Source organism: Ochotona curzoniae, unplaced genomic scaffold (assembly GCF_017591425.1).
Source record: "Ochotona curzoniae isolate NIBS_2020 unplaced genomic scaffold, NIBS_Ocur_1.0 scaffold_4701, whole genome shotgun sequence".
Taxonomy (NCBI): domain Eukaryota; kingdom Metazoa; phylum Chordata; class Mammalia; order Lagomorpha; family Ochotonidae; genus Ochotona; species Ochotona curzoniae.
Window position 1 is genome coordinate 51,044,512 of NW_024467122.1, and position 14,013 is coordinate 51,058,524.

A 14,013-nucleotide genomic window follows, 5' to 3' on the forward strand; every position below is an offset into this window, starting at 1 on the left:
GGGGCGGGGCCTCGGGACGCCGGAAGGGGCGGGGCAGGCGGCTTGTTGCCGGAAGCGGTCCTGGTGGGGACGCTGCTGGGTGATTCTGAGGGAGACCCTGGTGGTCCGAGGTTTCCCGAGTGACTGAGATGGGCGACGTGGCTGCACCTGCAGAGGCAGCAGCCTCCACCCTGGCTCCGCCTGAGGAGCAGCTGCGGCGCTTGGCCGTGGAGCTGCGCCTCCTCCTCCCTCGAGTGCGGGGTGAGCTGACGCTAGGGACGTCCAGGGCGCTCTTGGGGCTGGAGAGAAGCCATGCCGGGCGGCCGGGGTTGGGGGAGCCTAGGATCCGCTTCCCTGAGCTTTGCCTTTCGCCATTCTCTGTCCCTCTCATGCCACATCCATCAGTCGGCGAGGCCCGCGGGACCCTCGAGGAGTTTAACCGGGAGCTGTTTTGGAGAAGACTCAGTGAGTGCCCCTGGCGTCGTGGACCTCCCCCCACATACAGCCCAACTCGCCACCCTCACCCCCAGCCCTCGCCGCATCCTCTGGGGGCACACCAGCCTTGTAAAAACACTGCTTTGGGGGGGAGTGTTGGGCAGGTCGGGGGTGGTGAGGGTGGAGAGGGAATGCACTCGCCCGGCAGCTGCTCCAGCCTTAACCCGTGGGCTCCTCTGACACCCCGCAGTTGAGGCAGCCGAGAACGTGTCCCGGGAGGCCACGACTCTGACCGCAGCCTTCTGTCGACGTCCACTGCCAGCTCCGCAGGTGGGCTCCACTTTCCTGCCGTCGTTAGGAGGGGCACGGAGTAGGCGGGTCTCCCAAATCAGCACCCAAAGTTCACATTGATGTTGTCATGCTGACTCGTGAGTCAGCGGATTCACAGGCTCAGCATCGGGTACCCAAGCGGTAAAACTAGAATTTAACTCTGCCTTGTTGTCTGAACTACTCCATACCGACACGGAACCCTTTTATATTAGTATTTTTCATTCTATGTTTAATTAGGAACTTTTAAATCATACTATATAGTGGTATGACATTTGAAAGCTACCAAGTTGAATTGTACCGAAGTTTATTTCCTCCTATTTTTGTCTCCTCTCCCCAGTTAACTTCAGTGTTTTTCCTTATACAGACTATTTTATGCACATATACATTCATTCCTGTACATTGAAGTGTAAATGTGTGTTTTTTTTTTAACACAATAAAGCTCATTGGGTCTTCTTTTAACAAAAAAGGTGGTAACAGTTTGAAAATCAATTCTGAGTGCACATAGGAAATTGCTTGGTTCTTTGTGGTGCCTGAATAGTATTTAACAAAGTACTCTCTGTGAACATTTTAAATCAATTCCATCTTGCCAATATTGTAAACCATGAATTGCACACAACAATCTTTGTGGGTCACTGTATGTCAGTAGAAAATATTCCCAGGAAAAAAAGTGCTAAAATAGAGAATGCATGGATAATAATCCTTTATTATAAGACTAGTGAAAATAAACATATTGGTTGCAAGCAGGCATGCCCTGTGCTACTAACTTCATTTTTTCTAGAGTTCATATACTGAATTTGGAAAAAGGTCATTTGAGAATGGCATATTCGTAGTTTTGTTTTTTGTAGTAATTTTCTATCTCATTCTGTATATCCATATATATTGAGATGATACTTATTTTTTAAGATTTATTTATTTTGAACCTGGTGCAGGGGCCTAGTGGCTAAGTCCTCACCTTGTATGCACTAGCATTGTATATGGCGTTTATGGGCGCCAGTTCGTATCCAGGCCGTTCCACTTCCCTTCTAGCTGCCTGCCTGTGGAAAGCAGTTGAGAATGGCCCCAAAGCCTTGGGCCCCTGCTCCTGCATAGAAGACCTAGAGGAAACTCCTGACTCCTGGCTTTGGATCAGCTCAGCTCTGGCCATTGAGCGCACTTGGAAAATGAACCAGTAGATGGAAGATCTTTCTTTCTGTCTCTCCTTCTCTCTACAAATCTTTCTCAAGATTTATTTATTTTTATTTTAAAGGCAGAGTTGTAGAGTGAATGGGAGACATAGAGATTGTGCATTCACTGGTTCACTTCCCAATGGCTGCAATGGCTAGGACTGGGCTAAACCAAAGCCAGGAGCCAGGAGCTTCTTCAGGTCTCCCATGGGAGTGCAGAATCCCAAGGCCTTGGGCCATCCTCTAGTGCTTTCCCAGGCCACAAGCAGGGAGCTGGAAGGGAAGTGGAACAGCCAGGATACGAACTGGCACTCATATGAGATCTTGTCACATACAAGGCAAGGACTTTAGCCGCTAGACTACCATGCAGGGCCCTGCCATGTGCATTTTTCAGCACTTCTCAGTTGCTACATTTATTTCAGCTCACACTGGTAGCAGTTTGTTAACTGGTATCAACCTGAACCACATTTTATGTGGCATTGGCTTAGGATTTAGTGGAGGTTTGAAGATAGAGAAAATTCGAGAAAGCCAGTGCTACTGAGAAGGAAAATAAACACTGAGGGTTGTTGATACTATACCCTTATTGACAGATTGTAATTTTGCTAAAAAAGTGAGAGACATGACCTAATGGTCTAATGCTGGGGCTGGCAATTTTTCCTGTTAAAAACTCAGTAAATATTTTAGGGTTTGCAACTTACTTCACCCATCTAGTGCTAACCACAATGTGAACTTATAAACCAGTGAACATGGCTGTGTACCAGGAGCACTTTATAAACAGTGAGCCTGATTTGGTCTTTGGGCCATAGTTTGTCACCTTCTGGCCCGAGATACGGTGACTGTCTCACAACAGATCATGAGTATCTTGAAATGTTAACGTAATAGGAGTAAGATTTTCCTGTTGTTTCTTACTACTTTATTAAATGTGTGCCCAGTGTGGTGTTCATCCAGCTCCTCCCTGATGTAGATTGAACATAGCTCAAGACTTAGTTCCTAAGAAGACTTCTATAAAACTGTACACATGTGGTAAAAAGATTGACCACATTGATTCAATACATTTGCTTTTTTCATCCTGAATTTGGCCCATCACCTTGCAGGAAACCCAGAGTTTCTGTGAACAAGTCTGTGCTGTTATCACGGCAATCATTGCAGTGTACTATTCACTTCCCAAGGAGCAGGGTAAGGCACCTTGTTCACGTGAGCTTTGTGTGTATACACTAGGTCTCTGCTAATGCAATGTGTGATGTCCTGAGACTTTTTCCTTTTTCCAACTTCAGCATATCACGGGTAAAAATAATTCTGTCGTGTCAGTGGTCTCTACAATCAAGCCATTGTGCTAAGATACAGATGTTACACAGCTCTAACTTCTCATCTCTCCTGCTTTGCTGATTCTTTTTTTTTTTTTTTAAAGATTTATTTTTATTATTTTTTTCATTGGAAAGGCGGATATACAGAGAGGAGAGACAGAGAGAAAGATCTTCCATCCGATGATTCACTCCCCAAGTGAGCGCAACGGGCCGATACTATGCCGATCCGAAGCCAGGAGCCTCTTCTGGGTCTCCCACGCGGGTGCAGGGTCCCAAAGCTTTGGGCCGTCCTCGACTGCTTTCCCAGGCCACAGGCAGGGAGCTGGAAGGGAAGCGGGGCCGCCGGGATTAGAACCGGCGCCCATATGGGATCCCGGTGTGCAAGGCGAGGACTTAACCACTTGCGCCACTGCGCCGGGCCCTGATTCTTTTTTTTTTTAATTATTATTATATAACATGTTCATTATTTTATTTTGTTATTATTTTTTTTTAATTTCATTTCATTTTATGACACAGTTTCATAGGCTCTGAGCTTCCCCCAGCCCCTTCCCATGCCCTCCCCCCATGGTGGATTCCTCCACATAGTTGCAGTATTACAGTTCAAATCTAGTAATGAATCCTTCATTGCAAGCATGTACCATGCATAGAGTCCAGTATCTTATTGTCCAGATAAATTCAACAGTTTCTTGGGGAGACCATCTCTGGTCTGAAAGCAGAGCTGGCAGAATATCATCCTGTGCAATGAAAAGCCACTACATAACATCAGCAACAATTTACAACATTATGGAGTTAACTGACATGGTATTGAGTGACCAATATGTTAGAAAATGCAAGAAATGTTAGAAATTGCTGATTCTTAAGCCCTGTGGTTTTCATTGTCTTCTCCTGCCTCAACCTGTTCAGTGACGGATGCAGACAATCTCAGCTCTGTATCTGGGCCCAGGATCTCACTATTCTCCTCTCTCCGTACTACATCACACCCTATTTCCTAACTCTTTCATGAGTTTAGTGGGCTTCATCCCTGCCTGTAGATTCATGGCTTGATTTATAGTCAAGTGAAAATTATAAATGATACATGTCATGGATCTTCAGGGTTTTTCACAAATGGTTTAAACTTCAGGTGTTTCAACCATAATTGTCATCAGGAGATTGCTGTCCTCAATGCATGAATATATGCTATCATGGAGAGATTCCATTCCATATCTGTTTTGGAGAACATTTCTAAAGGGTAATTAGAGGGGCAAGAAAATGACATGGGGATTTAAGTTTTGTGTGAGCACTTTATTTCAAGCATGTGCACTTTGTTTCAAGCATGTGGTGCCCATGATCTCAAAGTTGTGTAGTCTGACAATTAGGAAAGCAGATGGTAACTTCTGAAAAAAAAAAAAAAGGCCAGGCTGCTTACTCTTTGGGTTGGGCCTTAGGGATCACGCTGAGGAAACTGGTTCGAGGTGCCACTCTGGACATCGTGGACGGCATGGCTCAGCTCGTTGAAGTACTTTCCACTACTCCAGCCCAGAGGTAATGATGCCAGTTATCAGTTTATGGGTTCCTTACCTCTGTCAGGGAAAACTCAGTTTATGGTAAAGTTACTGATAGCTGGCAGGAAGAAGATTTTTAGGAGAGAGAGGCTAGGTTATTGATGTATCCTTACTGATTCCTTTCCCCAGCCCTGAGAACGATGAACTTATTTCCTGCAACAGTGTCTGGGTTGCATGCCAGCGGGTACCTCAAATACCTAAAGGTGAGTCAAAGTGGGCAGTGGCCCAGTGACTTGGCTGGCCAAAATAGCTCTACCTTCTAGCTTTGTAAAGTGTGTATTTTCATTTCTGTACAGTTTGGTGAAATATATCATTTATCACCAACATTCATAGATAAGCATGAATACTTTATGCAACTTTCTGACTTCAGATTCTCTTCTTGCTAAGGCTGTGTTTCACAAACGTAGTTTTTCTGTTAGTCCTGTCCCAGGAGTGTTACTACAGGACATAATGAAGTGGGCCAAAAGATGTGGTCATCTAGGAAGATCATGCTGAAAACCATCATGTGACCATTTATTTTCTCTCCTGACAAATCATATTGAGAAGAATTTTACATTAAGTTGTCACCCTATTGACTGTCATTGACATATTTTAATAGCAAGTGTTGGTTGCTCTTCATATCTTAAGAGAATTGTTAGGTTTTTCCTCTATTTCTAATGATTCTGATTTTTCACTCACAGATAACAAGGCTGCAGCTCTGTTAATGCTGACCAACAGTGTGGATTTTGTGAAGGATGCCCATGAAGAAATGGAACGGGTAAGGGTAGCTCTGTCTTTGCTGGTCATTAGACCCACTCCAGAGGCTAGTATTGTGGTGCAGAGGGTTAGGCCATACCATGCAACTCTTACATTACAAATTGGCATTGGTTAAGGTCCTGACAGTACCACTTCCAACCTAGCTCTATTCTAACGTGCCTGGGAAAATAGCAGATGATAACGTGGGTCCCTGGGCCCCTGCCACCCAGTAGATGGAGTTGCTGGCTCTTAGCTTGGCCAGCCTTGCACCATTGCAGCCATTTATGAAGTGAACCAACTGATGGAAGATCTTGATATGTGGTTTGATCTCTCTGTCACTCTATCTTTCAAATAAATAAATGGACTAAAAAAAAAAACCCAAAATACATAAAAACAAAACCCAGGCCTTTTATGACTGATAGATGTGACCTGATTATGAAAAGAGGCTTTGTGAGGATGGACTAAATAGTTTCCATCACAGTCCTGTCTTCTGTCTTCCAGTGTGTATCAACCCTGACTGTTTCATTGCTGGATACAAAGTATAAGAACAGGGTTTGCAAAGTGATTTAATTCAGTTGCTGTTACTTAAGTAACTAGCTAAGGGTTTTGGACAACTCCGCCAAGGTATTAAAAGTGTAATGGGATTTTTTATTTTTTAAATTAAAATTTATTTATTTACTTACTTGAAAAGTAGAATGACAAAGCAGGTGAAGCAGAGAGACTCTTCCATCAGCTGGTTCATTTCCAAATGGTTATGACAGCCTAGTCTGGGTCAGGCTGAAGCCAGGAGCCAGGAACTCCATGTGTCACTCCCACTTGGGTGACAGGGACCCAAGCACTCAAGCATCTTTTTTCTTTTCTCTTTTCTTCTTCTTCTTCTTCTTCTTCTTCTTCTTTTTTTTTTTTTTTTTGGTAGGATTTTAATTTATTTTACTTGGAAAGTCACAGTTACAGAGAGAGGAGAGACAGTATTCTTCCATCTGTTGATTCACTCCCCAAATGACTGCAGCAGCCAGAGATGGGTCAAGCTGAAGCTGAGAGTCAGGAGCTTCTCCCAGGTCTCTGTATGGGTGCAGGGTCCCAAGGACTTGGGCCATCCTTTGCTGTTTTCCTAGGTCATAAACAGGGAGCTAGAAAGGAAGTGGAGCGGCCAGAATATGAACCTGCACCTATATGAGGATTAGCCTGTTAATCCTCGATGCAGGCAGAGGACTGGCCTGTTAAGCCACTGTGCCAGCCCCCCCTCCACCCCCCACCAGGCATTTCCTATTGTCTGCACATTAGCTGAAAACTAGATGGGAAGTAAAACAACTGAGACTTGAACCAGTACTCCAAATGGGATGCCAGCATTATTGGATGCAGTTTACCACCACATCACACCACTGTCCTCAATAGTTTTTTTTTTGTATTCACATATATCATGGTATGTTTTAGGCTGTGGAAGAATGTGACCCTTATTGTGGCCTCTTGAATGACTCTGAGGAAGACAACTCTGACAATTATCATGATGGGGATGACATGTTGGGGTTTCCAAGCAACCGGGACTTGTACTGGTCAGAGGAAGACCAGGAACTCATAATCCCTTGCCTTGCCCTGGTGAGAGCATCCAAAGCCTGCCTGAAGAAAATCCGGATCTTAGTGGCAGAGAATGGGAAGAAAGATCAGGTGGCCCAGCTGGACGACATTGTGGACATTTCTGATGAGATTAGCCCCAGGTAGGTGTGAGCACTGGTTGGCACATCAGCACGCTATTGTGATCTCTGCTTATGTTCTTATCACAAAGCTTTTTCCAGTTTTTAATGTTTTAAAAATCCTCAAACTTTCAGGAAAATCAAGAGTTCATCACTAAAACTTCTACTTCTGTCTTACAGATTTACCTATTGTTAACATTTTGTTCCTATATTGTTTTACTTCTTCCTTTAAGATTTTTTTTTTTAAAGACAGAACAACAAGCAGAGAGGGTGAGACCAAGAGAGAGAGGTCTTCATTCCACTGGTTTACTCCTCAAGTACGCTAGTTAGACTAGATCAGAGCCAGGAGCTCAGAACTCCATCTGGGTGTCACAGGTGGGTGAGAGTCCCAAGGCTTTGGACCATCCTCTACTGCTTTCCTAGGCTACAAGCAGGAACCATGCTAGGAATTGGAGCAACTGGAATAGAGCTGGTGCCCATATGGAATCCTGCTGCTGAAAAGCAGAGGATTAGCCGATAGAGCTGTTGTGCCAGGCCTCGCCCTCACCACCCTGTGTGCTGTGATTTACTACTTTTTTTTATAAGATCTATTTTACTTTTATTGGAATGCAGACTTACAGAGAGAGGGGAGACAGAAAGATTTTCCATCTGCTGGTTTACTTCCCAAGTGGGCTCAATGGCCAGAGCTGAGCTGATCTGAAGCCAGGAGCCAGGAACCTCTGCTGTGTCTCCCACATAGTTGCAGGGTCACAAGGCTTTGGGTCAACCTCCGCTGCCTTCCCAGGCCATAATCAGCGATCTAGATGGGAAGTGCAGCAGCTGGGACACAAACTAACATGCATATGGGATCCTGGCACTTGCAAGAAGAAGAAGATTAGCCAGTGGTGCTATAATCCCAGGCTCCCTCTGTGCCCTGTAATTTACTTCTTTTTTTAAAAGAGATTTATTGATTTTTATTGGAATGGTAGATTTATAGAAAGAGGAGAGACAGGTTTTCCATCTGCTGGTTCACTCCCCAAATGGCTGCAATTATTTAAGCTGAGCCAGTCCAAATCCAGGAGCCAGGAGCCCTTGCTGTGTCTCCCACACAGTTGCAGGGTCCCTAGGTTTTGGGCCATCTTCTGCTGCCTTCCGAGGCCATAAGCGGGAGCTGGATGGAAAGTGGAGCATCTGGGACATGAAATGGCACCTATATGGGATGCCGGCACTTGGAGGTGGAGGGTTAACCAGCCAGCCTGCACCAGCTGTCTTTTATTTACTTCTTGATGGATGTATTTTTTCCTGAACTAATGGAAAGTTGTGTCAGTGATATTTCACTGAAATACTTCATGTAACTCTTAAAAATAAGAATGAGATTATTAAAACCTAGAAGAATTTTATGTTGATTATAATGATATTAACAAGTATTCAAATTTTCCCAGTCAGTGCCTCTAGGATATATTGTATAAATTGTGACTTCTGCCCAGGTCTCAGGGCTCACATTGCATTTGATTGTCTTTAGTCTCTTACAGTCTAGGGTAGTCCCTGTCTAGACCCCTCTTATGTTTTAAAAGAAACCAGTTATTTTGTAGAATACTCAGCAATCTAGAGCATTTTCATAACTATAGTCAGGTTAAACACTTTCTGGAAAGAATGTTATACAGTTCAGTGTTTTATGCTTACTACATCATGTTGGAAAGGGAAGTGATGTCAGTTTGTTTTCTTCCTGAGGCTAGTAAATTTGGTTATAGTGGAGCCCATCTTAGTATGTACGGGTACCTTTTACTCCAGTTCTGTTGATAGAGTTTCCCTGTGTCCATTACGAAATTGGTATTTGTAGATCTTCTCCTTTATGACTGAATGAATCATGTACCATCCCATTCACCAAATGAGTTTTCCTCCAGTCTCCTGGTGAGATGGTGTATATGCATTTCAGTAAACACTAGTTGAATTGATTCTGTATTGGTTGCCTGGTTACCCAATTTAAGAAAGTAGAAAGGCATTTCTGGGACTGTCAGTTTTTGGCTAGTCTCATAGTTAAATGCAGGAAACAACCTAGGTGAGATTTGTTCATCATTTTGCAAATGTTTATTTGTGCTCTCTGCTCTTAGTGTGGATGATTTGGCTCTGAGTGTCTATCCACCTATGTGCCATCTGACAGTGCGAATCAATGTAAGTACCAGCTTTGAGGTGCTGACTGATCAGTAGAGTTTCACTCATCGTTAGTGTTTGCTCTAAGCTACAGTGTGTATATTTATTTATCACACCTGGGTATAAGCACAATAGTAACGTTTGAGCTTGATTAATATTTACTGAAGTTGAATTACAATAGCCATGAACTTTGTTAGTTCTCTGCCATAACCATTTGGGCAATCATTTTTAAGAGGCCAGTAACTTGATTTCCAAAGAAAGTCTTAATACACTGTGTTTTAGGGACCTGTTGACCTATAACAAGTGTCTGATTTCTAGTCAAAGCAAAAGTAAGTTTTTGGAAGCATATTCTACTATGATTTCAAAACATTGTTTGTCAAACCCTTTACAAAAAATTTTATTTTATTTTATTCTTTCAAGTATCATGCCCTTTACTAGAGGAACTTCTATTATTTTGTAAGTTCAAGTTCCTATCTCTGACATTATTCCCAAATTATTTGCATTTTAGAATTAACAAATTGCTTATGTTTTGTAGTCAGATCTATGAGTTCTAAAATTTGATAAACAGGACTGACATTGTGCCATAACAGGTTAAACCACCACCTACAATGTTACATACCATATGAGCACCAGTTTGAGTCCCAGCTACTCCACTTCCAATCCAGCCCCCTGCTCATCCACCAGGGATAGCAGTGAAGATGGCTCAAGACTTGGGCCCTTGCATTTACATAGAAGACTCAGGTGAAGCACCAGTCCCAGCCATTGTTGCCATTTAGGGAGTGAAGCAGCAGGTGGAACGTATGTATCTCTCCCTCCCTCTCTGCAAGCCTGCCTTTCAAATATATAAGTATTTTTTAAAGATTTATTTATTTTTATTAGAAAGGCAGACCATACTATTTATGGAGAGGAGAGACAGAAAGATCTTCCATTTGCCGGTTCACTCCCTAAGTGGCCACAATGGCCAGAGCTGAGCCAGTCTAACCTCAGGAGCCAGGAGATTCTTCCAGGTCTCCCAAGTGGGTACAGGGTCCCAAGGCTTTAGGCCATCCTCCACAGTTTTCCAAGGCCATAGGCTGGGAGTTAGAAGGGAAATGGAGCAGCTGGAACACAAGCTGGTGCCCATATGAAATCCTAGCACTTGCAAGTTGAGGATTTAGCCACTGAGCCATTGTGTTGGGCCCATAAAATAAATATTTTAAAAAGTTTGATAAGTTGGGTAGTAGAAATTAGACTTATCAAATTTGTGTTTGTGATATGCAGACATATTCAGGTAGAATAGGATTTTCAGGGGTATTTATTTTGGGGGGCATTAAATGTTTAAAAATTGACTTCCTGAGTAATAATTTCTTTAGCCGTATACCTTGTCAGTTATCCCAAACATATAACTACCAGGGCAGTTTAAAAATATTTGCTGAATTTGTTTATTTCTTTTTTGAATATTTATTTATTTGAAAAGACAGAGTAACAGGGATCTTCCATACTCTCATTCACTCCCCTAATGACTTCAATGGCTGGAACTGGGCCAGGTGGGAGCCAGAGCCTGAAGCTCCATTTTCATCCCCTGTGTATGTGACAAGGGTCCATATATTGGGCTATCTTTGCTGCTTTCTCAGACACACAATCAAGGAGCTGGATTGAGCAGTGAGGACTCAAACCTGCACCTAAGTGTGAGATAACTGTTAAAAGCAGTGGCATCATCCTCTGTGGTACAATTCTGGCCCTTGTGTATTGTTTTATATTAGTGACATGTATGTTCCCATATTATCTTTTAAAAAAAAGATTTATTTATTTTTACTGGAAAGTCAAATATACAGAGAAGAGGAGAAACAGAGAGAAAGATCTTCCATTCATTGATTCACTCCCCAAGCGGCTGCAATAGCTGCAGTTGAACCAATCCAAAGCCAGGAGCCAGGAGCCTCTTCCAGGTCTCCCACATAGGTGCAGGGTTATGCTTTGGGCCATCCTCGACTGCTTTCCCAGGCTGCAAGTAGCGAGCTGAATGGGAAGTGGGGCCACTGGGATTAGAACTGGCACCCGTATTGGATCCTGGCACGTTCAAGGCAAGGACTTTAGCCATTAGGCCACTGCGCTGGGCCCACCCATATTATCTTGACATTAATGCTGTTAAATTTCTACACATTTTTCTAAAGGAGCAGTAGTTGTTTCTGCTTTACATTTTGAGCTATGAGCACCTGGAAGAAATTTGGGTTATCTTCTTTTTCCTTTTTAAAATATTTAGGACCCAGCACAATGGCTCAATTGGCTAAATCATCACCTTGTATGTGTGGGATCCCATGTGGGCACTGGTTCATGTCCCCGCTGTTCCACTTTCCATCTAGAGCCCTGGCTTCTGGCTTTGGATAGGCTTGGTTCCAGGTGTTGCGGCCTTTTGGGGAGCAAACCAGCTGATGGAACATCTTTCTCTTTGTCTTTCCTTCTCTCCATAAATAATCTGATCTGCTTTTCTAATAAAAATAAATAAATCTTTAAAATATATATATTATATGTAAAAAATATAAGACTATTACATCAGAGGTATTAATATAATTTTGCAAAGTAGGAGAGAACCCGTGAGCCTACCATCCTAACGTAGTCAATGTTTTTGGTTTTGTATATTGCCTTAAAGGCCTTTTTTAAAAATTTATATGTAAGTCAGAGTTGCAGAGAGAGATCTTCCACCTCCAAGATGCCGCAGTGGCCATGGCTAGGCCAGGCCAAGGCCAGGAACTTCTTCTGGGTCTCACACATGGGTAGCAGGGTTTCAAACAATTGGGTCATTTTCTACTGCTTTTCCCAGGCCATTAGCAGGGAGCTTGGTTGGAAGTGGAGTAGCTAGGACACAGACGATTGCCCTTATTGGGATGTCAGAGTCGCAGGTGGTGGCTTTGCATGCTATGCCACAATGCCAATGTCAAAGGTTCCATTTTCATAATAATTTTTAAAGATTTGTTTATTTTTATTGGAAAGGCATATTTACAGAGAGAAGGAGAGACAGAAAGATCTCCCATCTGCTGTTCATTCCCCAAGTGGCTACAATAGCCAGAGCTGAAATGATCTGAAGCCAGGAGCCAGGAGCTTCTTCTGGTTCTCTCATGCAGATGCAGGGTCCCAAGGCTTTGGGCCATTCTCTATTGCTTTCCCAGGCCACAAACAGGGAGCTGGATATGGAGTAGCCGGGACACAAATAGGTGCCCATATGGGATTCCAGAGCCTACTAGGCAAGGATTTAGCCACTGACCCATCATGCCAGGCCCCACAATAATGCTTATTACTTGAATCCTTTAGAATACTTGAGCTCAGGGTGAGTAACTTCTTTGTCTTTTTTCTAGTCTGCAAAGCTTGTTTCTGTTTTAAAGAAGGCACTTGAAATTACAAAGTAAGTATGAAGACTTCTTCCCAGAAAGCTTTTTGATTATAAGCCTGATTTCCTGTGAAACCATTCTCAGCTCCCAAGCCCCTGTTTCAGGGAGTGTGCCAGAGGGAGTGTGGGGTCTTCTCTCAGCTTTGGTGGGGGAGCAGCTGAGTTTCCTCAAAATGGTTTACCTTGCCTTTGTTGTAGTTTCCTCTGTGCTTTCTTGAGGGATAGCTGTTTCCCTTGCTATTATAACACACCTAACTTCTATTTGTTTCTGTCTTGTTTGCAGAGCAAGTCATGTGACCCCCCAGCCAGAAGACAGTTGGATCCCTCTACTGATGAATGCCATTGATCACTGCATGAACAGAATCAAAGAGCTCACTCAGAGAGAAATCGAACTATGAGTGATCAGGTTCATTTGTACTATTCTCTCCCTCTGTCTCTATGCATCATAGCCAGGCTCTGATGTCTGCTTCTTTAAAACAGAGTGGAAATAATGCTTGCTGGATAAAAAAGGGCATTCTTTTCTGTATTTAACAAAACACCAACAAAATTATTACCAGAGATTGTTGCTAGACTAGACTGGTGATTATTTATAAACTGCATGAGTGTAATATATTTTTCTGTGCTAGATGCAAATGATAATTGCATGTGCTCATGATCCTGAGTTGCCTCTCGGAGTTTCCCTTACTCCTTATTTTCAATAAAGTGTATTGTTTCATTGTCAAAGTTGGTGGTGGTCTCAACAAAATACTGAGCTGCCAATGATTAAATGAGTTCCTTTTCCCACACTTCTTGCTATCAGAAATACAGCAGGTTAGGAGTAGAGCATTGCTTTCATTTGTAGGTTTATAGGTGTGCTGATACGATGTGTTCTGATCAGATGTGTATTTAGAACAAAAACAGATGGCTTTGGTTTATTTAGAACAGATGATTCCAATGTCCCTCTTGGTACTTCAGCATGTTCTATGATGTGATTTTTCTTAGTAAGACCTTCTGAATGTTACACCAGGCTTACTCCATGCCTCTAAAGTACGTTAAACAGTTTTATTCTCTTTATGCATACCTATATTATCATACTAGTTATTGTATTACCATTATTCTATGTATGTCCCCAAGTGTAACTATCATATTTTTTATACATCAGAAATTTGTAATGCATAAGAGGATCTTTAAGTATTTTTCAGTTCATTCTGATGCAAAATTAACAATTATTTCTTCCCCTGTGTACAAGATCACATTTTGGGAAGGAGGTTAAATCCACTTGGTGTTTTAAATTGGACTTTATACATGAACTAAAATCTTTACCATCCTTAAGCTGCCCCTTTCTTCTTCAGGCGTAATTCAGGA

The 14,013-nt window shown here is 42.8% G+C and overlaps 1 protein-coding gene across 1 annotated transcript; it reads left to right on the forward strand.

Annotated features, from left to right (window-relative positions):
* The first annotated feature begins 61 nt into the window (after positions 1-61).
* Positions 62-13,392, forward strand: CCNDBP1 (cyclin D1 binding protein 1). The gene is made up of 11 exons (XM_040969015.1): positions 62-240; positions 385-444; positions 665-744; positions 3,002-3,083; positions 4,636-4,732; positions 4,882-4,955; positions 5,433-5,509; positions 6,922-7,202; positions 9,269-9,329; positions 12,638-12,684; positions 12,953-13,392. The coding sequence occupies exons 1-11, from the start codon at positions 129-131 to the stop codon at positions 13,065-13,067; spliced, it is 1,086 nt and encodes a 361-aa protein (XP_040824949.1). The 5' UTR covers positions 62-128; the 3' UTR covers positions 13,068-13,392.
* Positions 13,393-14,013: the final 621 nt, after the last annotated feature.

What these genes read in the sequence shown, in the direction of transcription:
- CCNDBP1 (XM_040969015.1), top strand. Translation starts at nt 129, where the DNA reads ATGGGCGACGTGGCTGCACCTGCAGAGGCAGCAGCCTCCACCCTGGCT. An exon ending in GTCCACTGCCAGCTCCGCAG is followed by an intron (nt 745 to 3,001) that starts GTGGGCTCCACT and finishes ATCACCTTGCAG; the next exon opens with GAAACCCAGAGTTTCTGTGA. An exon ending in ATCTGACAGTGCGAATCAAT is followed by an intron (nt 9,330 to 12,637) that starts GTAAGTACCAGC and finishes TCTTTTTTCTAG; the next exon opens with TCTGCAAAGCTTGTTTCTGT.